Source organism: Calliphora vicina, chromosome 2 (genome assembly GCF_958450345.1).
Source record: "Calliphora vicina chromosome 2, idCalVici1.1, whole genome shotgun sequence".
NCBI classification, from domain to species: domain Eukaryota; kingdom Metazoa; phylum Arthropoda; class Insecta; order Diptera; family Calliphoridae; genus Calliphora; species Calliphora vicina.
This window is the reverse complement of record NC_088781.1, coordinates 46,719,692-46,746,359: the sequence shown is the minus strand read 5'-3', so window position 1 is coordinate 46,746,359 and position 26,668 is coordinate 46,719,692. Positions and strand designations below refer to the sequence as shown.

The window sequence follows — 26,668 nt, the reverse complement described above, 5'->3', positions numbered from 1 at the left end:
TAAAATTGTGTCTAACTTGACGTATGATTAATATTAATTATGACTTTTTTCACATTTTGTGGTATAACTTGTGTAATTTTTAAGTGATTTTGAAAATTTAAATTTCTAATATATTAAAACCGTCACCGTGTTATTTCTTTAACATTAAGTTTAAAATACTCTTGCTTGTTGGAAAGGAAATTCACTATAGATCACGAGGCCTTTATACATAAATGCAATAATGAATATTTAAATTCCAAAAAAAGTAAAAATAATTACAAAAATAAAAAGAGTATAAAATATTCGTTACTGCCTATCTATTGTTTATTATGATTATATATATTTTTTGTCAAATTAATATATTAATAACAACTAATGTGTATAAAAAAATGTTTTTTATAATAATTTGTTTTTATATTTATATACTTTACTTGCAGATATAAAAAAAAAAACATTCTGCTTCCCAAAAAACCATGACTAACTAAAGACTGGGGCAATATGGCCACTAGCAGGATGCTGATGAAGTTGTTAAATAAAAAATTAAACAAAATATGTGTAAATAAAATAAATATTAAAGTGATATAACATTATAAACCAACAAAAAAATTAATAATATGTTTTACAAAATCCATGAAAATAATAATGATTTTAAAATAAAATTAACAAAAAAAAAAATAAACGCCAAACAAATAAAGGATCTGCAAACAATTTAAGCAAACAACAAATAAAGATAAAAAATAAATAAATAAATTGTGCAAAAAATATAAATTCCAAAAAAATATGCATAAAAATGTTGAAAATCTAAATAAATATTTTAACTGCAGCAACCAGCACACATACTGCATTTGTTTGTTTTTTGTTATTACGCTTAACAACAAATAACAATGACATTTGAATATTTTAACAACTTTTTTAATACGACATCAACAACAACAAAAAACAACACACAAACAACATGTCCAGCAGCAGCAAATATTTGCAATAGCAATAATAACAGTAGCAGTGGTAGTGGTAGTAGTAGTAGTAAAAAATCTAGTACATTTACCAGTAGCAGTTGTAAAAAAACTAACACCACCAGCAGCAGCTCACGTTTATATCCAACTGCATTAAGACGAAAAATACGAAAAACTTCCAGACGGAAGAGGAAACGTAGACGTAGCTCGTGTTTACACAGCATTGTAAATATGGTGGACAATATAGGGGCAGCAGCAACCAGCAAAACAACTACAACTTACAAATGTAAACTAAATGTAAATAATACAAGGACAACAACCAAATTACAGTCGTACGTTAATAAATATAAAAGCAGCTACAACTATAATAACAACAAAAGAAGATATTTTAGTAAATGTACATGTTGCACACACATTTGGAAGAGTATACGCAGTAGCTGCCACAGCAGCCGTAAATGTAGTAGTGATGGTAATTGTTGCGATTGTAGTTGTAGTAGAAAAAAGATAAGCTTAATAGTAAAAAATATAGTGACATTGTTATTACCCCAAACAACACAAATAAAAACAGCACTAGCAGCAACAAAATTAGCACATGCAACAACAACAACAACAATAACATCAACAACTAATAGAAAATACGCCACAAATAATGATCACAAACGAAAAAAAGTTCAATTACATTTAAAACAGCAACAAAAAATGCAACATGGACAGCAGCAGCAGCAGCTTAAATATTTATATGCTCTAGGGAAATGTGTTATAAAAACAAAAACAATAGCACAAAAACAAGAACAAACTGAAAATGAAGCACAAACCCCAACAACACAACATCAACTACAAAACCCTTGTTCTATAACAACAACAGCAACAACATCCATACTCTCAACACCAAAAGCAGCAGCAGCTTCCCCATCATACCCCACTTTTTCTACCATATTACACAACTGCAAGCATTTAACAGCATCCGCATCCTCAAACTCCTTAAACCACTCTGACTCCTGCTCGATGCCGCCGTCATCATCATCATCATCAGCATTCTCCACATGGTATAGTTTAACTAGCCGGGCTCCAGCTTTCAGAATTCTCAATGAATTGTATGGTGTGATATTTATGACTCTACTGGTGCTTAGCATATGCCACAATAACGGTAAGTTTTCTGCTTTTTTTCCCTCATTCTCTATCTCTCTCTAGTTCTGGTTTTGTTGTTATTATTACTTCACTCGCTCTTTTGCTTTCTGCTGTGTAGTACTGTTTATTTTTGTTGCTGCAGCCAACAACAAATAAATTGTAAATGTATATAAAAACAAATAAACGTTTGTTGTTACCACACATATTAACTATGTAACTATGTGCACAATGGGTGAGAAATTTTAATAAAATTGTGGAAAATAAATTATAGAAAAATTCTTTTGTACTTTTGACATCTACAACACGTCTTGTTCCCCTAATAACCCAACAACATCTCTACTTACCTACTGAGCGAGCAAGTAATATTGGAGCTAAATGATAACTACTTCTTGCTTGACTGAAGAACTAGTTATATTTGTTAGCGATTTGGCAAAATTCAAGTGTCCCGCTTACAAATGTACAAAAATAGAAAAAAAAAACAAGTAAGAGGGCTATATCTAATCTTATATACTCTTCATCAAATTATACTTCAAATTACAAATTTTAAATATTTTTAGGCTAACAAAAGTTGTTTTTCAATTTTTTTTTAAAAAAAAATTTCGAATTATGTATTTGAATTTTTTTTTAAAATTTTTTAATTTCTTTTTTTCCAAAATTGTTTTTTTCATTTGTTTGAATTTTTTTTTTTAATTATTTGAAATTTTTTTTTTTAAATTTTAAAAAAATATATTTTTTGTTTTTTAAATTTTTTTTTGGTGAAAAAAAAATTTCATATTAAAAAATATTTTTTCCGATTTTGACCTATTGTAAGTCCAACTTACTATGGTCTTATATACGTCTTTGTAAAGGTCTTTAAAATATCTATCATTAGATATCCATATTGTCCATATTAAAGACTTAGTAATCCAGATATAGGTCCAAAATCTAGGTCGTCCTGTTTTTTTCCTCATATCTCAGCCATTTGTGGATCGATTTTGCGATTATTGAAGATTTGGATCCCGATGATATCTGGGGTCTTCAGAAAATTGATTTAACAGACAAACATACGGACATGTCTTAATCGACTCCGCTATCTATAAGGATCCAGAATATATAAACTTTATGGGGTCGGAAAATTATATTGTGGAAATTACAAACGGAATGACAAACTTATATATACCCTTCTCACGAAGGCGAGGGGTATAATAACTTTGTAACAATTGTTTTTTTGTGTTTGAAAGTCTAGCTGCCCTGCAGTTCATTGAACTAGTTCCTCCACGTCGAAGTAATTAGATACTGAGAACTACTACTAGTGAATTTTCAATCCACGCGTAATATTAATGACTGCTGAATATAACATGGGGATGTCATTGCAGGTGGCCGATTGACACACTCTGCATAACACGTTACTACTAAATTCAATAGTACTAATTCTACTGCATTTGAGAAAAAAAAAATTTATCTGAGAGCGGGGTTGAACTGTGCTGCTCTCTATTTATTATTAAGAATTGCATGTGAGTTTACTCTTAATTTTGCACTCTGCATAACATTTCACTATTAAATTCAATAGAGCGCGGTGTTCATAAACTCTCGGTTTCTAGTCAAATGCTTAAGCACTAAGCCAAATAGCACTTATTTGTATTGCGCTCTATTTGTTATTACGAATTGCAAGTGAGTTTATTCTCAATTTTTGTATTGTCTGCATCATCAGCGAGAACGAAAACACAAACAGCCTTATTTAGTATACACATGGTCATCGAAGTGTTATATTTTAGAGGATCTTTTTTTTCTCAAATTTATTTTCAAAAACTTAGACGAATACATATCTGTCTATTGTTTATTTTTGAATATGATAGCGAAATGTAGTGCTAATAATAACCATTTAACTACAACTTTAGCAGCCACATCAAACTAGTTAGTTGTACATTGTACAAGCAGTAATATAGCTAGTGTAAGGTTTCCAATTGCCACTTTTCAAACTGCTGGGTGCGTACGAGTTATTTTATCATAAGTTAACAAACGTTTTAACATAAACGTATACATTAAATATAATATGAACAAAAAAATGCATGGATTCGACTAGTGTTGAACCACTAACGTCTTGTTTTTCAGCCAAACACACAATAGAGCTGTACCGAAACTACAATTGGGTGTATTTTTTTATAGTATTTTGAAACATATGTCCAATATAAATTTATTCAAAGTATTGACCATAGCTAAACCGTTTTCTAAACCAAAATAACTGCTCAAGTCAATATCGAAAGAGAGCAATTCGATCGATACAAATAGTAGTCAGACGGGGCACGTCTAGACTATAAAGCGGGTGAGGCAAAACTTCCCAACCACTTAATTCTAAATACTTTTTAACAGGTATTGCAACATGTGGCGGAGCGTGGTCATGATGGAATATTTCAATGTGATTTCTGGGCGCTTATTCTACGCGATTTTCGGCGATGTTCGATGTTCGCTTCAAACTTAGCAGTTACGTTCGGTACAGGTTCCATGTGATGGTCTTACAAGATTTCAGCAGCTCATAATGATGATGCGGTGCAAACAATTTATTTTTTTATAGCGTTCAAGCCTCATTTCGGTCATGCAAAATAGACTTTCGGCATCAATTCGTATGGTACCCAATTTACCTACTTTTGGATGAATCAGACAACCACATTTTGAATTTGCTGTCTCGCCGTCTCGCAAAACTTCCCTCATATAACGCTTTGTTGGCACTAAATTCGACATTTTAGAAACAAAAAAAACTTTGTTGTTTAAACTATTATGTTCAGCAACTAAGTGATAATAAATTACATATATTACATACAAGTTATTAAAAACAAAAACGGCGTTCAAGAAGAGAAAAACAAGTAAGAAAGTATAGTCGGTCAAGTCCGAGAATATAATACACTACACTAAGTAAAGAGCAAAAACATTTTTCTTTTAAAATTTAAATAATTTATATTTTTGAGTGATTTTTGGAAGTGGGCCTTTATGGGGGCTATGACCAATTATGGACCGATCACCATGAAATTAGGTCGTGTGATTTATGTCTACATGAAAGTTTACTATGTTGAATTTTGTGTGTATACCAACATTTTTAAGCGATTTATGCACGTTAAAGTGATTTTCGGAAGCGGGTCTATATGGGAGCTATGACTAATTATGGGCCGATCGTAACAAAATTTGGTGACATGCATTTCTTATATACAAAACTTATTTGGAGCGGAATTTGTGGAGATACATATATAAATTAAACATTTATGACCGATAAAGTCCAATTTCGGAGGGACATTTGTATGGGGCTAGGTGAAATAATAGACCGATTTCAGCCAGATTCAATAGGCTTGGTCCTTGGGCCGAAAAAATAATATGTACCAAATTTGATCGAAATATCTTCAAAATTGCGACCTGTACTCTGCGCACAAGGTTTACATGGACACCCAGACAGCCGACCAGCCAGACGGACGGACATCGTTTAATCGACTCAGAAAGTTATTCTAAGTCGATCGGTATATCGGGTGTTAGACTAATATTTTTGGTCGTTACAAACATCTGCACAAACGCATTATACCCTCCCCACTATGGTGGTGTAGGGTATAAAAATGTTGAATTTTTTTTTTTTAAATGGGCCCTTTAAAGAAAGCTTAGATCTTATCCTTGAAGATCTTTTTGGTCGCTTAGTGGGATGCGGGTTGGATATTTATCAAAATAAATATTTTTTGTAACTCAAAACATACAATTATTGTCTTTTTTTGCAAAATCAAAAACTTTATGAATTTTTTTTTTTAAAATGGCCTTTTTTTAGTTTGTTTTACTCAAGATAAAGTTTAGGTCTTTTCCTTATAGATATTTTTTAATGGTGAGTGGGATATCAAACAAAGTAGATGTTTTGTAACTCAAGACATTAAATTGTTTGCTCAAAAGAAAGCTTATGTCTATTCCTTTAAGAGATTTTTGTTTGCTTTGTGGGATGCGAGTGTTTTATCTATCAAAATAAATGTTTTCTAACTCAAGAGTTAAAACATTTATTTTATGATTTTGAAGGGGTCTTTCGAAGTGTTCCTTTCATCAAGATCGCAATAACTCTCAATTCATTAAAATCTTCTTTAATTTTCAGTAAAAATCCCATTTTTCACCCATAAAATACAGATTTTTCAGCTGTTCTATACCAACTATTTACTGTGCAGCAGTCGTATTTTTTACATTTTGAGCGAAACATAGTTTTGCCTGTACGTATGACTTTTCCCCATACTGCAAGTATAATTTGGTGTAATAAAATATAGGGTTAACTCCTCATTTTTTTTCCCAACAAACTCAAACTCAATGTTTGTTTAGTACTTTTTGTAGCCACGAAAACACACACACACCTTCAAAGTCATGTTTTTTTTTGGTAACAAAATATACATAGATTCATGCATATGTATATGTAGTAAGTATGTGTGTATGTATTCATGAGTACCATGTTTGCGTGGGAATTTCCGGTGTTGTATGTATGATCATCACATTGCCTGTTTATGTATGTAAGTGTGTTCATCCGAACATGAAAAATATGATTGTGGCCAAGAATGAAATATGAATATTGGGGGAGAAATTCCCATATGGCAAAGTTTCTTCATTTCATTTTATTTCGTTTATATAAAAACAGTTTTTTTTGTTGCTTTGTTTGAAAATAAATTTAATTTCTAGTGTCAAATTGTTGCATAAATATAAACACCGTTGGTAAAATGCCCGGGAATAACGTATGTACGGTACGTTATTTTGCAGCTCGTATTCATATAGAAAAAGTTTGTTTTGCTAAATTTGATTTATTAAAACTACTAATGGTTATTTGGAGTGGAGTTTATCATGGCAAAAGAGCAGTGTCAGTTGTGGGTATAAATAGATAAATACATGTTTAAGGAATGCAATTTAGATTTAATTACGGGATTATATGAATATTTTAAATGTAAAAGAGGAGTGTTATTTTAAAATAGATATAAACATATGTTTTACACAATATTTTATATGTTTCCTGACAGTAATAATTTCAATAATACTGCAAAACTAATGAAATTAGTTCTTTTTGGAAATCTCTCCTTATTACTACTGCAAATTAGGTCAAACTGATTTTATTTTTAGAAATCTAATCATTAAAGTTATTACGTTGGGCCTATATTCTCTTCTCCTAACAGTTCTGTTCTTCACCATTTCGTTATTTGTAAATTTCACATAAAATTTAATGTAGCTCACATGTTTATAACACATTTCTAAATATTTATAAACTAAATAAATTTACTCGATACAAAATTTATGTACAATACATACATTTGCTCTAAAAAAAATTAATTGAAAATAAAATGAATATTACACAGTGCTCTTAACAAAAAAAGAATACTGTCGCTTTAAGTACTTCATAACACTCTTAGCTCTTTGCGGTTTAGTGGTCACTTTACTAACCACCTTTTCTATAGTCTTTAGAACGTAGTTTATTGGCATCTATTGGCATTTTGCTAAACAATTATGTTTATTGAACTTATCGTTGATGATTTTTTGCAAAACTTTGCCGTCAGGGTCTTTGGTTAGATAAATATATTAATTTGAAAATATTGTAAAAATCAATTTTTTTAAGAGACTTGTTTCAATAAAAACAAGTAAGAAGTTATGGTCGGTCAAGCCCGACCATATAATACCCTACGCTAATTAAATGTTCTAAAACATTTTTCTTTTAAAATATCAATAATTTATATTCGTGACTGATTTTCGGAAGAGGGCCTTATATGGGAGCTATGATCAGTTATGGACCGATCTCCATGCAATTAGGTCGTGTGATTTATGTCTACATGAAAGTTATTTATGTTGAATTTTGTGTTTATACCAACATTTTTAAGAGATTTATGCACGTTAAAGTGAGTTTCGGAAGCGGGTCTATATGGGAGCTATGACTAATTATGGACCGATCGTAATAAAATTTGGTGGCATGAAATTCGTATATATAAAACTTATTTGGAGCGGAATTTGTGGAGATACATATATAAATTGAACATTTATGACCGATAAAGTCCAATTTCGGGAGGACATTTATATGGCGGCTATGTGAAATAATCGTCTGATTTCAGCCAATTTCAGTAGGCTTGGTCCTTGTGCCGAAAAAATTATATGTATGAAATTTTATCGAAATATCATCAAAATTGCGACATGTACTTTGCGCACAAGGTTTACATGGACAGACAGCCAGACGGACGGACGGACATCGTTAAGTCTCAGAAAATAATTACAAGTCGATCGGTATACTTTAAGGCGGGTCTTTGATTAATATTATTGGGCGTTACAAACATCTGCACAAACGCATTATACCCTCCCCACTATGGTGGTGTAGGGTATAAAAAGCACAGAGTGTTTATTGTTCATCGAATTCAGTGTTACTTTGCTATTTCGTTTTGTCAGAAAATTTCCAAAAAAATTATAGGAAACGAAAATTTTTATCATAATTATTTTTAATTGCAACCGCCACGGTGGTTAGTATACTAACCACTTCACTTCACAAAAAACTTTGGAATGTGATGTTTTTTTATGTTTTGATTTATTTTTTCTTACTTTTTTTATAAACTAACCTTGATTAAAGTAAAAATGCAATTATTTTGATTTTAAACTAATACACAAAACATTAAACTTATGGCAAAAAACATTAATTACCAGTAATGGGTTAAAATGTTAATAAGGAGCGCGTTGATAAAAAAGGAAACATGTAAAAATTTATTTAATTTGAAGATGACTGTAATTAAAATTAAAACTATTTATTGCTGCACTTTCCAAAATTTACTCTAGATATAAATTAAATAGAAAACACTCATATAGTATATATATTCTGGATCTCTAAAGATAGAGGAGTCGATATAGCCATTTGAGTATGTCCTTATGTATGTTGAAATCAACTTTCAGTAGCCCCAAATAACTTACATAGATTATTCATACATCAATATATCCGCTATAGTCCGGTTGCTATTAAACATCTAGAAAATTGTCCCATAAATAACTAAGATATAAGAAAAAAATCACGAATACCACGATTTTAAGACTATTTTTGATATATGTATGGATTACTATGTCATTATATAGAAAATATGGATATGTAATGATAGATATTTCAACGGCCTTACCAAGTAGTACTTTTTCATATTTTTTGTGTATAAATTTTCTAAATATTTTATTCAAAAAAGAAGTCAGTGTTTCTGACTTAGTCACATTTTATACTAAAATTTAAAAATCTGCAATATTTTTGATGGACTGAGTTTTAAAGCTGACATATTTTTGAATCTAATTGAGATATTGACTTGAAATTTTTTGGTAAGACCAAAAATTAACTTATCTTAACAAAAAAATCTAGTTCGGAATAAATGTGAATCAAATTGTTTCTAACATTTGCAATCCTATTAAAATTTTGATACAAATTTTAGTTTTATAAACTCAATAAATATTTAATATGTAATAAAATCTTTATTTACTAACAAAACTCAATGAAATTTTCAACGTTTTTTCAATTTGTCATGCTAAATAACAGAGTGTAAAAAACTTGTCAAAAGGTTAAATAGAATCCTGCAATTCCTAAAAATTGGAGCGAAAATCCAAAAAATTGTATTTTTTACAATTTTGCCCATAGGGTGCACATTTCCATAGGGGCTGGGAAAATACTTTGGGGATAAATAGGGAACACATCAAGGTTTCCAAGGCTACTTTCCGTTTTCTGATCCCAGCTTTGGGATTTTAGAAAATGTGTCCTAAAGTTATATTTTGATTAAAAAAATAGGTCACTTTCTGAAGGGTGTAGGGGCGAAATAATCAAAAAATGGGACATATTATTTATACCATAGTCTTCTACGTAAAGATAGAGCACAGAAAAACATAGAATTGTTATATGGGCAAATCCTGCGTGATGAACGTTTCATTCGTACACGTTTTCATATTTAAATATGAAAATTTTTTGGTTATTCAAATAAGATACCTTCAACGTATACTATACGCTGTAGTGAGATTTAAATGCAATTCCAAATGGCATAAGACATTCCCTTTTAATTGCCATTTCTTGCGAAATAATTGATCGCAAAATTTTGTGACAAAAATTGGAAGTAACATTAAAAGTTGAAGTGTTTATTCGTAATTTTAGCGAATTTGGCATAATAAAGCACACAAAATATTATTCCTAAAAGAAAGATGAATGAAAGAGAATTCTAATATAACTTATTAGCATGAAAAAACATTTGCCGTTTTCATAAAAAGCCGAGAACATTTTGTGACGCACGCACAGTGGTTTAGAAACTTTTTTTTTTGGAAATAATTCGGTATCTTGTGAACTATTGGAGATATTATTACAAAATTTCACATGGTTAGAGCTGAGGTGTTTTTGAGTTGATTTGAGTTTGATTTGTTCAGCTTCCTAGGGGTAATCCCCAAAAATTCATTTATGATCCGAATGAGCTGAAATTTAAAATATAAATAGTCCTTGAGAAGATCTACAAAAAATACGCTTACATGTGTAGGTTACCTCCTTCAATTGAAGAGATATTTAGGTTTATTTATTTTTTTGTTTTTAATTTTGCTCGATTTTTTTTGGTTTTTTAGATATGGCGGCCCTACGGAGGGTCGAATTTTTTTTTTCAAAATATCAGCTATATTGGCAATAAAATTCTAAATAAAATAACAGTTATCTCGTCCGTGTAAAAAGTTACACGCAGCCAAAGTTGGAACATGTAAAATGGGCCTAATTTTTTACGATTTTTCCTAAAAAAGTCCCTATATTTTTTCTTTTGTAGAAACAAATTTTCTTTGGGACTATATACAATTTTTATATGTTCCGGAAAGAAAACTTAATGCAAAAGCATGTAAAGTAAAATTGGGCTCACTTAAGCGGACACAGTATCCCCCAGACCTATCCAAACTTGGACAATTTTAAAAAAAATATTTAGGTTTCAGTAAAAAATTCTAAAAAGGCAAAGCACCGATCCTCGAAAAAGTTCCGTATTTGTATAACCCTATATGTTGTTTTAAATACTTAGAAAGTTGTTTTACTATCACAAGGTAAATAGCGTCACAGTAGGCACTTTTCTAAAAAAACTCAGTTTTTGGAACACATTTTCCCCGTTTTAGGAATTTCGGTATTTGAAAATAAAAAATGTCAAAAATTATAATGTCATTAATTTAAGGACATTTGGATCTAAATTATTTCCCAATTTTGTTATGATATATTTAACCGTTAAAATTTTACATTAAATCAAATTTTATATTTTTATTCGTGGAAAATCACCATATGAAAGTTTTTTTAGTTTTTAAGGTAAATGAAGTCCCAAAATTTTATAAAATTATTTAAATTTACTAAAATATCAATCCTCAGGTCATAATGTTTTCAACAGTATCAAATACTTATATAAAAAGCCTTTATTTACTCCTCAGAAGTTCCACAAACCTTGCCCGCTTTGACAATTTTGTAGATTTTTTCATATAATGCGTACAAAATGTTATTAACATATCAAATGTAAATTTTGAATTCAAACACATACTGACTTAACAGAAATTTTAGTGTAACAGATTTTTGCACGCATTATATGAAAAAACGTACAAATTTGTCAAAGCGGGCAAGGTTTGTGGAACTTCTGAGGAGTAAATAAAGGCTTTTTATTTACTCCTCAGCTCATTCGGATCATAAATGAATTTTCGGGGATTTTTTTAAAAATTTTGAGACCCGAGGTGACCAACTTTGAGGGGGCACAAACTGGCCCGTATTACCCCTAGGAAGCTGAACAAATGTATTTCAACTCAAAAACACCTCAGCTCTAACCATGTGAAATTTTGTAATAATATCTCCAATAGTTCCCGAGATACCGAATTATTTATTATTGTTATTCCTTAAGAATTGTTAAGGAATGTTTGCAATAAAAAATTACGTAACACCGGCTCCATTGAAGGACCTACGGTCTTCAGTCCATTGGTAGTAACACAAGTTTATGGATTGGCCTCTTCAAAATACCATTTCTAGTTTTCACTTCCGATACTCTCAATTTGCCGCCTGCGCCTGGTTTTACCGCCATCACTCAGCCACTGCAGGGATGGCAGGGATTACGGCAGATATAGAAATTGATAGTTTTTTTTTTATTTTCCATCAAAGTTGAAATGTATGGAAAAAATGGATAGTTGGTAAATATCGATTTACCTGGACAAATACAAAGCAAACAATTTTGTTTTATTCTTTTCCTAATAAATATATCTATCAATAGAATCAAAAATATTGACGATCCGCTACATAGTTTTCGACATATTGTATCTGAAAGCGGACCAAATTACATAAAAATGGTCAGAAAACTGAAAATCAGTCAACTTTGAAGGGCTGTATCTTCTGAACCAAAAAGCTGGTTAAATAAGAGTGGAATACTTGAAATCGTTGGACAATTTACTATAAAATAGATTTAGTCAATATTTTTTAGGGGCTTTTGAAACTTTTGATTTTTGCAACCTCACTTGTTCTACTGGCGCCACTATGCGACGATAAGATCTTGATCTTCGTCCGCCCACTTGGTCTTGGCTTGGAGGCGGCGGACGTAGCCAAAAGAACTGCTCATCTTTTGAGGCCAGGAACAAATCAAATCAATATCTGTTCCAAAGTGAAGCGTGGTTTGTGACTGGGCGTGGTTTGGACTATAAAGCGGTTGAGACAAAACTTCCCAAGCACTTATTTCTAAATAGTTTTAACAGGTATTGCAACATGTGGACGAACGTTATCATGATGAAATATTACGATTGCGTATAGGTTCCCTGTGACGGTCTGGATGGATTTCAGCTAAACCTTTTGCTCCCAACAAATACATAAAATTAACTTAGTGCCATGGATCCTTGGCACTGGGGTCGATTTGATGGTCTGGCCGGGCTTACGCTTAGATCCATTTGTATCGTAAATAGTGATTCGCTGCAAAAATGATTTACTTTTATAGCGTTCAAACATCATTTCGGACATGCAAAATCTTTCAAGCTCTCTCGGCTTCATTTTTATAATAATTTGAAGAAACTAGAAAAATAAAATTTAGTAATTTAACATTTCTCGGCTAGAATATATAGCGAACTTTAAAAGAAATATAATATTTTGAATTAAACTCTTGCCAAGGTTGGCCAAAATTGTGGTTCTTTGTAGCACAGTGTCACTGATAAAAATGTGTTGTAGTTAGTAAATGTGTGGTTTTGTTTTATTATAAAATTTATTTATTATTGCTTTACATTTTTTCTCTAAGTTTTTTCCCCCTATTTTGTTTATATGTTTGTTTTTTTGTTCAAAAATATTTTTGGGAAATTTATACTCTATAAAATAAATTTCAAACATTAAACCCTTTTTTGTTTGGACGGTTGGTTGCTGCTACTAGCTTTTGTTGTAATAACACACGTTTTTTGCTGTTTTTGTTTTTAAAAATTATTACCTTTTTAACAAAAAATATTGTATATTTTTAACACTTTTAGTTTTAACATCAATATATATTTAGCAAAACAATATTGTATGGAAATATACTGTTTGGTGGCATAAAACATATATTTTCATATTATATTTAAATATTCAATATACTTTGAATATTGTAGCCATATATCAACTTAAACACCAACACATTTCTAAATACATACAAACACTCTGACATAAAAGGTATATTCACACGTATTGTTTGTGTGTGTGTGTGAAAATGAAAGGGCAAGTGGGTTGTACTTAACGAAGGATTATTTATGAATAAAAGGTTTTCACTTTTTGTATTTATTTATTTCTATTTTTTGCGGCTTTTGTTTGTTACATATTTTTTAGAAAAAAAAATAATATATGAAAAACAAAGAGAAAAAAATCTTTTTTACAAACAGCTTTTTTTGGAAGATTAAATTTTGTCATGCCAGTCAGCTTTTTTTATCCAATTTTTTGTGTGAAATGTGAAAATGAAAAATTCTATATATTTTATTAAATTTTATCTACTTTTTGTTTGTGTGAGAAATAAAAAAAAATAAAGTAAAATAGAAAAAATATTAAAAGTGAAATTTAAAATTTTGTGTTGATATTTAGATTTGTTACAGTTTTTAAAATTGTTTAAAGTAGAGTTACTGAAACCACGTTAAACATTTGGTCATAATTAATATTTTGGTCCTTTTTCGATCTAGGCTCGTTTTAAACGAATCAGTTGTGTTCCATGTGATGGTCTAGTAAGATTTCAGCAGCTCATAATAGATAGGACCCACTTGCTCCCACCAAATCTACAGCATTACCTAAGCGTCATAGTTATTTGGCTTTGGCATCGATTCGGCTGGTTGGTCGGGCTTCACGATGTCTTACGCTTCGGGTTATCGTAATGGATTTTCACCACAAGTAATGATTCGGTTCAAAAGTGATATTCTTTTATAGTATTCAAACATCACACAGTGGGGCAGAATCGAAATTTTTTGGAAATAAACCTGGCATTTCTAAACGGCTGATCCGATCGGAATAAAATTTGACGATCGGCTAAAAATAGGGTACCGATTTCAAAGATTTTTATATTTTTGAAAAGTGCTCGTCTGATCCGATCGGAATAACTATTGTCGTGGGCGTAGTCAAGGAGTATTCGAGTTTAAGTTATTAAAATGGGACTTATGTATGCTCCAGGGGCGGCGCTATGGGGGCTTAAAATAGGGTACCGATTTCAAAGATTTTTTTGAAAAGCGCTCGGATAGGTCTTAAAAAACATGCTTGTATGGACTATATATCTCTTAAAATTTCCTAGTTATAGGCATTTAAAAATTTAAATTTTAAAATTTTGCCATACCTTTGTCCGCTTTTTTAAAAATATAGGGCGTATTTTTGGACCGAATGCACTCGAATTTTTTTTTGTTAGTTAGACAACTAAATTACCTATAATATACAAAAGATTTCTGATCAATATCAATTATCAAAAAACGATTGCAATTTAAAAATCAAAAAAATATTAGATTTTTGCTGTTTTTTGGCCGAAAAGGTGACTTAACACTTTTTTTATTAAAAAAAACTTTCTTTAAGAACATATAACAATTTTATATTTTTCTGTAAGGTATCTTTATGGAGAACATTTTGGTATAAAAAACATGTCCTATTTTTAGAATATGTCGCCCCTATGCCCATTTGGTATTTGATCTATTTTTCATCAAAATTTCAAATTTGGACCACATGTTCTAAAATTCCAAAACTGGGATCAGATAACGGAAAGCTAAATTGGAAACCTTGATGTGTTCCCTATTTAACCCCAAAGTATTTCCCAGCTCCGATGGAAATGTGAACCCTATGGCAAAATTTAAAATAAATACCATTTTTGGGATTTTCGCTCCAATTCTTAGGAATTGCGGGATTCCCTTTGACCTTTTGACAAGGTTTTTTACGCTTTGTTATTTAGAATGACAAATTAAAAAGAGTTTGAAAATTTCATTGAGTTTTGTTAATAAAAAAAGATTTTTGTGCTGTTTTTCTATAGCAAATGAGCGTTTTGAGTGGACGTTTTACATCAGCGATGTTCACGCCATACAACAATTGTTTGAAAAATTTACACACATTTGTTATTCTCTTTTAAAGACTTTTGTTCATTCATCGCTGAGCATGCGAAGAAAACACATGTGGCGGACTATCGTCATTTTTTTCAGAAAATTATTAGGCATTGTTGTTGGTCGAAGCATAGCAAACACACGCGTTTCAATTACAATTGAGCTCAATAAAACAAAGTCAAAACTAAATACAAAATTTAAGAGAATTTCGGACTTACAATGTATATTTTTTCATTTCCTTAAAATTTAAATTACATTCATTTAATAAATTGGTTTTATTTGACATAAATTCTAAATCAAAACTTTCTTCATTTTGTTATTATTTTAAGTGTTTGACATTGTGTTTGCTGGGTAGCTCTCTCACCAATACATCTTCATTTTTATTTTTGAACATCACTGTTTTACATGTATTTTGTTTTTGTTACAATAACAAAACACATGTTAAATTTCCACTCAAAGTACTCGTTCGCTATAGAAAAACAGCACATTTATTACATATTTGTTGAGTTTCTAAAACTAAAATTTGTATCAAAATTTTAATAGGATTGCAAGTATTAGGAACAATTTTTATACCCTACACCACCAGGGGTTCCCAAAGTAGGACACCTCGGGTATGTTCAATTTTTAAAATGATCCTAATTATTCGTTTGTGTTCCGATTTAAAAAAAATTACACATAGAGAATATTTGGAACCGCGGTCACCAAAAAACTGGTGTAGGGTGGGTAAAAATGATGAAAATTAAATTTTCAAATGCGAATATCTCCTAAGATATACTAGATAATTGATAGCTACGACAAGGTAGTGCTCGACGAGGAGATTCTGTATGTGTAATTTTGTTTAAATCGGAACACAAACGAAGAATTAGGATCATTTTAAAAATTCAACATACCCGAGGTGTCCAACTTTGGGAACCCCTGGTCCCGCTCCTGGTGGTGTCATGAGGTCCAAGTTCCTCTTCCTCTTTGCGCATGTGAAATTTCATTCAAATCGGCGTAAGGGTTTAGAAGTTACAGATTTATTTCCCTCTTTTTTTATTCTCATACCACTGTGCATCGTTTATGATTTTTTGCAAAACTTTGCCAGCACAGAGTGTTTATTGTTCGTCGAATTCAGTGTTACTTTGGTATTTCGGTTGTTTGGTCAGAAAATTTAGTCAAAAATATTCGATTTCCAAAAAATTTATACAAAACTAAAATGTTTATCATAGTTATTTTTAATGTCAACCGCCACGGTGGTTAGTAAACCACCCCACTTCACAGAAAACTTTGGAATGGGGTGGTTTTTTTATGTTTTGATTTATTTTTTCTTACTTTTTATAATAAACCAAACTTGATTACATTAAAAAAAAACTGTGCTTTTAGTTAATTCAAATCTTGCGTTACTTTGGGTTGCTCTTTATATTCATCATATTTCCATACATTCCCTTTTTACTGTAATTTTTATTTTGTATGTTTTTTTTTTTTGATACTTTTTTGTTGATTTATTTATTTGTTTTGGTATATTTTTGCAGTTTCTGCTTATTTTTCCTGAAAATAATGTTACGCAAAAATAAATCATAATTTATCAATACATTTTATTCTTATCGATCTCAATAATGGGTTTGGATATTGATGTTATTTTTCTGACATCAATTTGTTTTTTTTTTTTGCTTTTGTTCACAAAATAAAGTTTTTTTTCCAGTTAGTTGAGTTGTTTTTCATAAATTTGTATTAAAAACAAAGTAGTAGGTAGAAATATATATTTTGTATATAAAATATATTTTGTTAATTTTATAACTTTTGTAAAAATTGATTACTTGTTGTTTTACACTTTATAAAATTTTAATTAATTTTTGTAGAAACTGTATGTATTTATAGCTTCTAGTGTTGAACAAGTTTCTTTTTTTTAATATTGTTACTTTATATTTATAGTATATTTTAAAGATAATTTAATGTTACTAGAGTTTCCTTTTTGGTTCGTCTCATTTTATTAGTTTTGTGTTGTTTTTTATTATGTTTTTTTTTTCAATGAATTTCAATTTGTTGAGAGTAAACTGATAAAAATATTTTGCTTATAGTTTAAGCTAGGAAGAGAAACTAAATCGAAAGTTATTTGATGAGAAAAAGTATAAAAAATATTCTGTTGTTTCTTATTTTAAATTGGTTAATTAAGTTTTGGGTAGTTTTACAAGCTATATTTTAAGATTGTCCTTGAAATTGACAAAACTGTTTACATTGGAAGTAAATGTGGCAGATTTGTGTTCCGTTTTAAATGAACTTAAATCTTCTATACTTGTTTTACAAATTGAAATACGACATATATTAAAACGGGCATCCCCAGCAACTAATTTCAATATCACAGCAACATCACAGCGATGTAAAAATTACTCATGAGAGACCGAATAGGGCAGCTACAATTTTGTTCATAAAAATTTGAACAAATTTTGAAAAGCCTGCTCTATTAAAATACAACTAATTGTCCTGCCTTAAACACAATTCTCCATTCTCTTACTTTACATAATGGACCGCTTCAAAAATATGTCACGTTCAAACAAACCTCCAGGCTGTACAGTTATGAATAGAGCAGTTTTGTTTAAAATTCCTTAAAATACAATTAACAGATATAATTTACAGTTTCTTTCTTGATAAATGTTTATATTAAAATTTTTGTTAAAAAAATAAATAATAAATACAAGGTTGTCTAGCAAATAAATACATAGTAGCCTGCGGTGTTTCAAAACAATATATTAGTCTGAGAAGCAAAAACAAAAAAAAACGAAAAACCTAGAACTTAAAAAACAATTTTCTCCAGTAGATAACTTTTGTATAAATTGCCCCTTTGAATGAATAAATGTTTGGAACGAAAAAAATTGCAATTAAGACAATAAGTTCTTCTCTTTTTCCCTCTCTCTCTTTTTCATCTTTAGTTTCAGCCATTTGTAAGCAACTGTTTTTTTTTTAATTTCTTTTTCCGTTCATTACAAAAAAATAAAAAGAAAGAGCTCCAGAGAGCAGAGGCAAAATATGAAAAAAAAAGATGGAAAAAAGTTCAAGAAACTCATTTATTTATATAATGGCAAAAAGGAAAACTTACAAATTTGATTTGTTTATAGAAATACTATTCAATAAAGTTTTGTTTTTTTGCCCTGCACTTTCTTTTTCCCTTCCTTACTTTGCTTCCTTTTTTTATTTCATTTTATTTCTTTCGTTATTGTTTTAGTCTTGTGTTGTTAAGAGAAACAGCTTCATGCAACAGCACTCAACACTGCCACAAACACGCATACACACACAAACTACACACCAACTTACACTGTAAAACAATTGATATTAAACAAGCCTCTTCAGCAGCAAAAGTTGTTAGATGTGAAAAATATGAATGTATTTGCAGTTGTGTGCCTACAATAACTTTATAAAACGACAACAAATTTTCAAAAACAAGAACATCACGAACAAAACATATTATTTTATGGCAAAATCATTCTAAAGTTTTTTGTAGTTTTTTCTTTTGTTTTTTCTTAAAAAACAACAGATATTTAAGTGACTGCTTTTAAACGCCACTAAATAAGTAGAAGCAGCGTGAAAGTTCTGCGACCTTTTCAAGAACACTCTACAATAAGCAGTAGGAAATACCATAAGAACAGAACTAGAACAGAACTAGAACAGAACTAGAACAGAACTAGAACAGAACTAGAACAGAACTAGAACAGAACTAGAACAGAACTAGAACAGAACTAGAACAGAACTAGAACAGAACTAGAACAGAACTAGAACAGAACTAGAACAGAACTAGAACAGAACTAGAACAGAACTAGAACAGAACTAGAACAGAACTAGAACAGAACTAGAACAGAACTAGAACAGAACTAGAACAGAACTAGAACAGAACTAGAACAGAACTAGAACAGAACTAGAACAGAACTAGAACAGAACTAGAACAGAACTAGAACAGAACTAGAACAGAACTAGAACAGAACTAGAACAGAACTAGAACAGAACTAGAACAGAACTAGAACAGAACTAGAACAGAACTAGAACAGAACTAGAACAGAACTAGAACAGAACTAGAACAGAACTAGAACAGAACTAGAACAGAACTAGAACAGAACTAGAACAGAACTAGAACAGAACTAGAACAGAACTAGAACAGAACTAGAACAGAACTAGAACAGAACTAGAACAGAACTAGAACAGAACTAGAACAGAACTAGAACAGAACTAGAACAGAACTAGAACAGAACTAGAACAGAACTAGAACAGAACTAGAACAGAACTAGAACAGAACTAGAACAGAACTAGAACAGAACTAGAACAGAACTAGAACAGAACTAGAACAGAACTAGAACAGAACTAGAACAGAACTAGAACAGAACTAGAACAGAACTAGAACAGAACTAGAACAGAACTAGAACAGAACTAGAACAGAACTAGAACAGAACTAGAACAGAACTAGAACAGAACTAGAACAGAACTAGAACAGAACTAGAACAGAACTAGAACAGAACTAGAACAGAACTAGAACAGAACTAGAACAGAACTAGAACAGAACTAGAACAGAACTAGAACAGAACTAGAACAGAACTAGAACAGAACTAGAACAGAACTAGAACAGAACTAGAACAGAACTAGAACAGAACTAGAACAGAACTAGAACAGAACTAGAACAGAACTAGAACAGAACTAGAACAGAACTAGAACAGAACTAGAACAGAACTAGAACAGAACTAGAACAGAACTAGAACAGAACTAGAACAGAACTAGAACAGAACTAGAACAGAACTAGAACAGAACTAGAACAGAACTAGAACAGAACTAGAACAGAACTAGAACAGAACTAGAACAGAACTAGAACAGAACTAGAACAGAACTAGAACAGAACTAGAACAGAACTAGAACAGAACTAGAACAGAACTAGAACAGAACTAGAACAGAACTAGAACAGAACTAGAACAGAACTAGAACAGAACTAGAACAGAACTAGAACAGAACTAGAACAGAACTAGAACAGAACTAGAACAGAACTAGAACAGAACTAGAACAGAACTAGAACAGAACTAGAACAGAACTAGAACAGAACTAGAACAGATGTAAAAATGACGCTCAAAGAAAAAAAGCGAGCAATTTTTATTAGTAAAGATCTTTAAATATGGCTGGTATTTACATATTTATTAATTTTTTAATAAAATTGGTAGTATTTTTATGAGTTATTGACTTACATTTATTTCTATTCAATCTTTAGTAAATTGTACTTGCACCTTAAAGATTCTATGGTTCTGTTGCATGGAAATGATTACTCAAAACCATTGAACCATTTTTCGCTATAAATTCCTTATTTAAATAAAATCTCGCTACATAGTGATCCATAAATGTCACCTCCGCTAACTTAACTCCCTGCAGCTATTTTTATTTCTGCTGTACTGACAGCACAGATGAAGTACTACTCTTCTGGTGTGCTACACCCTCCATCAAAAACGTTTGTGTTTTTTGCGCAAAAAACTTTTTAATATGAAACGAAAAATTAAATCGAGTAAAGGAAAAAAAAATTATAAATTTTAAATTTCAAAGAAATACAACGGAAAAAGCAATGGTTTGACTTTAAATTTAAATGAAACGAAATAAAAAAGACAAGTAACTCAACTAAAACAGCTGCTGCAGGACAAAAGCAGCAGCACAGTTTATTTTTATCTTTTCAACTACCTGTTTTTACAGACAAATATACAGTTTATTTTAATTTATGGTAAATTGAGTTGAAGCAAGGAATACATATTTCCTGTTCCTGTTTGTTATTGCTCTATCGTTTTTTTTGTATGGTTGTTTGCATATTTTCGATATTTTTATAAATAAATTTATTTTGAAAAGAAATTTAAATGAACATTTGTAATCTGTCAGATGGTATGCATGAATTCATATAGGAATTCTGCAAGAGATTGCTGCACATACATAAGAATACGAATACATGCACGTTGGAGAATGATAAAAATAATAAATTTTTTACATACATAGATACATATTTATATTCGGTTATGCAAATTGGAGTCAAATGAACTTGTAACGAAAATATAAAACCAACAGAAGGGGCCACCACTACTGGCACAGAAGAGTGTTGTATGAGGAGCTACATAATTTTAGAACAGTGATTTACAGGTTAAGAGTATTGAAATGTATAGTTCATACTTTGATTTGGTTCCTGTTCAGTTGCAGTTCCATCATAGTTTTATTTCAGTTATCAGATTTACCTTAAATGAATCACTGTTTGTTACTATAGAAATCATGAAAAGTTAAAGCATGACCTATATATGTTTGTTTTACAAAGAGAAAAATATTTTGCTAAATTTGTGAAAAAAAAATAAAATTGATAAACTATAACAGATGAAAGGGAAAAATGTTGTGCAATAGGGCGGACATTTTTATGAACTTTCTACATTTTTACTATACTCAAGGACTAAAATTGTTCTGCTGAAAATTTTAACAAATTCGCATAATGTTTTGGAAAAAATTTAACAAATTTATTTTAAAACAACCCTGCACTAAGTAAAAGAGCAAAAACATTTTTCTTTTAAAATTTCAATAATTTATATTTTTGAGTGATTTTCGGAAGTGGGCCTTATATAGGAACTATGGCCAATTATGGACCGATCACCATGAAATTAGGTCGTGTGATTTATGTCTACATGAAAGATTACTATGTTGAATTTTGTGAGTATACCAACATTTTTAAGATATTTATGCACATTTAAGTGATTTTCGGAAGCGTGTCTATATGGGAGCTATGACTAATTATGGACCGATCGTAACAAAATTTGGTGACATGAATTTTGTGTATATAAAACTTATTTGGAGCGGAATTTGTGGAGATACATATATAAATTAAACATTTATGACCGATAAAGTCCAATTTCGGAAGGACATTTGTATGGGGGCTAGGTGAAATAATGGACCGATTTCAGCCAGTTTCAATAGGTTTGGTCCTTAAGCCGAAAAAATCATATGTACCAAATTTCATCGAAATATCTTCAAAATTGCGACCTGTACTTTGCGCAGCCAGACGGACGGACGGACATCGTTTAGTCGAGTCAGAAAGTGATTACAAGTCGATCGGCATAGATGGGCACTTTGCAGTACCAGTACTTTTTCAGTATATATTTATTTTTACTGATTACTGGAAAAAAATTCAGTATGCAGTAAATTTTACTGATTACTGAAAAAAAATTTCAGTATTCAGTAATCAGTAACTGATAAGAATGCAGTGTCCGGACGATTTTATCAGATACTAAAAAAAGGTAAGTACCATAGATGGGCTCTTTGAAGTGCCATTACTTACTAAGTACTTAAAATTAACTTCAATTGAAGTTTTTTTTTAATTTTTTGTGAAAATCTCAAGATACTGCAATCTTACTTACTGATTATTGATATGAATTGATTTTCAGTATTCAGTAAATTTTACTGATTACTGAATTTGTTTCTCAGTAATCAGACAAATTTACTGAATACTGATTACTGCAGTAAAAAAGTAATGCAGTATGCCCATGTATGTCGATCGGTATACTTTAAGGTGGGTATTAGACTAATATTTTTGAGCGTTAAAAACATCTGCGCAAACGCATAATACTCTGTGTAGGTGTAGGGTACAAAAATCCAATTTTTTAGCTTCTATTTTTAAACATTTGTACAATATAAATTTATTCAAATTATTGGCCATGGTTAGCTGTGACTTTTTCCAGTCTTTCGGGCAACATATGGTTTCCGAGCCAAGACGAATCAAGCCAATATCGGATAATCTGTGCCAAAGTGAAGCGTATCCCAGAGGGAGCGTTCTGTACCGTACGAAAAAAATAGCAATTGGACGAGGCACCCACGCCCTTAGTCAGTTTTGAGTGATATTCGAAAAGCGCAAAGAAGAAGTAATGTCAAGTTTAAGTTTGTGACCTGATTTTTTCGTAGAGCCCTATCAATTATCTCTTATAACTTAGGAGATATTCCAGTTTTTTTGATAACAGCAGGTCCAAAATAGTTCACGATTTTCTCCATTTTTCTTTTATTGGACTAAGAACAAATGAATATGTCAAACAAGGAAAGAACGGTTTAAAAATCGTAACTGACTTTAAGGTTATATGCATTTGAATTAAAAAAATTTTAAAAAGTAAATTTTTCGCCAGTTTTTTGGGAAAAAGTACTTTTTTGCTTCTTAAGTTATCTGAAAAATTTCTAGGAAAGTGTATTAGGAATTTATACTTTTTGAAAAGCTAACTTTACATTAAATATCTTAAATGAAAACAAATTTGAAAATTTTTGATACTTAGGGGACCAGGTCCATCCAAAAAACGCATAAAAAATTCAACTTTAGAGCAAATCACATATTCAATATCAAAATATACTAACCCATTTTAGATGGCCCGATATGTTCTTCATTATTTTGTAAAAGGTTCCGATAACCCCTGGTATGGATATTATAGCCTAAAAACTAAAAAATCCCATTTTTGGGATTTTTCCAAAATTTTTTGGGAATTGCCTGATTCTTGATTACAAATTTCAAAATTTATTTCTATGTTTCCATTTTCAATAGAAAAATCTATATAAATTTAAAATTTCATTAAAAAATATTCATAAATAAAAATTTAATTTCAATTTGAAAAATTTGTATCTTTAAAAAAACTTTAAAAAAAGTAATTTTTTATTATTTTTCAAAAATGTATTCCATGAACTTTTTAATTGTCAAAAGTTATATAGTATATTTTTAAAAAATAGACAAAATCCCCTATCCATTGATATATAACATGTCTACCTTATGTTTCTTACGTGGAAAATTAATTAGGTTAAACTTAACAAATCGCAGAGTTGTAAAATTTCATTCAAATCGAACGGAAAGGTTTAGAAGTTACAGATTTATTTCCGGTTTTTTTCGGGACCACTGTGCGACGTTTAAAACCAGACTAGAAACAAAAATATGTTTCTGATAAAATTACTTTGCAGACCGCGCTAATTCTTTAGTGAGATGTTGTGATCCCTCAAGAAAGAAAGCTCTGAAGAGCTTGTACATCAGTGAGGTATGTAAGAATTTTGATTTTTCAATGTCATTGTTCCAACGTCGGCAATTTTTATAAAGAACAATAAGGTGTTTTTCTACTTTCCAAAATGAAGCTACTTTAACACATAACACGTTAACAAAAATAAAATTTTTAAAAAAAAAAATTCATGACAAAAATTATTTTTCCTTTCAAGACAGACAAACTGACGGACATAGCACAGTGGTTTAGAAACGTTTTTTTTTTAAATAATTCGGTGTCTCGGGAACTGTTAGATATTCACATGGTTGGAGCTGAGGTGTTTTCGAGTTGATTTGTGTTTGTTTAGCTTCCTAGCGCTATTGGGAACCAGTGGGTAGCCCCTCAAAATGGGTCACCTCGGGTCTAAATTTTTTGAAAAAAATCGTCAAAAATCCATTTATGATTCGAATTAGCTTTAATTTTAAATATAAATAGTCCTTGAGAAGATCTACAAAAACTACGCTTACCTGGAGGTCATCTCTATTAGTTGATGAGATATTCAGGTTTATTGATTTATTTTTTTTTTTTTAAATTTAGCTCGATCTTTTTTAGATATGGCGAGCCAACGGAGGGTCGAAATTTATCAGCTGTATTGGGGATAAAATTCTAAATAAAATAGAAAAAACTTGCTAAAACTTATCTCGTCCCTATAAAAAGTTATACGCATCCAAAATTGGAACTTGTGAAAAGGGCCGCAATTTTTACGTTGTTTCATTAGCATTAACTACATGAAATCTGAAATTTTAGGAAATAGGCTACGAAATGTATTTCAGAAAATTTGTGAGCTTATTATCTGATTTAACTAGATGACGGAGAACAGTTCTGATCTTAGGACCATCGAAAATGTACAAAAATAAGGACCACCTTATTAAGCAAACATTAAATACAGACATAACAAATATGTAGATACCCTTACTTGTATAAAAAAGATAAAATAAATAACTAAATATATTCAACTAAACTGAAATACTAAACGAAATAAAACTAAAATGGAAATAAAAGAGGATGTAACAAGTTTAATGAATAATTTATGAACGAAATGAATCATAAACAAATAAACGTATGAGCGAGCAGACCACAAAAAATCGAACTAAACCAAAATTTTATGAATTGCGATTCTTTTTATCAGAAAACAGCTAAAAACACACACAAACTGCTTAAAAAAATATGTTTGCTACTCATACGTCTGTATAAAAGTTACTCTGTTCCTTTTCTTAGTTTCTTGAAGGAATCCCTTTGGTTTGAACCGATCTAAACACCCTGAGACTAATAAAACATGATTATTTCGGCATCATTGAAAAACATAAAGAACAAAAAAAAAAATACAATAAAATAAAATAAACAACCAGCGAATATTGTTTCAAAAATAACGACTCAGACGACCAGTAAGAAAACAAACGCAAAAAATAAAGTGATAAAATATATATGTATTGCATAAAAAGCAATAGAAGGATTTTCTTTTTTATACTTACAAATATAAAAAATATACACAGATACCACACAAACTCATACAATATATTCGCACGCTTTATAAAAATACATATTGAACATTCAGTTATAAATCCTCATATAATATTTATAAACCAATATGCTGCCCGACCGCTCCTCCTTGGCGTTTTATATTCATATTTGTTTTTCTTCCCTCTTTCTGTTTGTTTTTATTTTTCTGCAGCCAGATCACACAGAAAGTACTTTTGTTGGTTTTATTTTGATACAAACATCCATATAGAGCATAATAAATCAGAAACAAATATACTCTGGAGTCACTACATATAAAAGCTAAAAAAAGCTGTCTTTAGTACTGAGTGTTTTCCTTTGTTTGTATTTGTTTATATGGGTTTTTATCTAGTAAAAATGTAAAGGTACTTTTTTGTTAGTTAGAAAATGTACTTCATCCATTTTCTTTTTTTTGAGAAAAAGAAGAAAGTGTCTCTGATAGTTCTAGTTCTACTTCTGTTCTAGTTCTGTTCTAGTTCTGTTCTAGTTCTGTTCTAGTTCTGTTCTAGTTCTGTTCTAGTTCTGTTCTAGTTCTGTTCTAGTTCTGTTCTAGTTCTGTTCTAGTTCTGTTCTAGTTCTGTTCTA

At 30.5% G+C, this 26,668-nt stretch overlaps 1 protein-coding gene across 1 annotated transcript in view; it reads left to right on the top strand.

Moving 5' to 3' along the window:
* The first annotated feature begins 1,163 nt into the window (after window positions 1-1,163).
* The window catches only part of LOC135950432 (uncharacterized), a 375,778-nt gene continuing 350,273 nt past the window's right edge, over window positions 1,164-26,668 (top strand). The window contains exon 1 of the mRNA XM_065499975.1: window positions 1,164-2,079. Within this exon, the coding sequence (XP_065356047.1) occupies window positions 1,164-2,079 (916 nt within the window). The remainder of the gene's footprint in view (window positions 2,080-26,668) is intronic.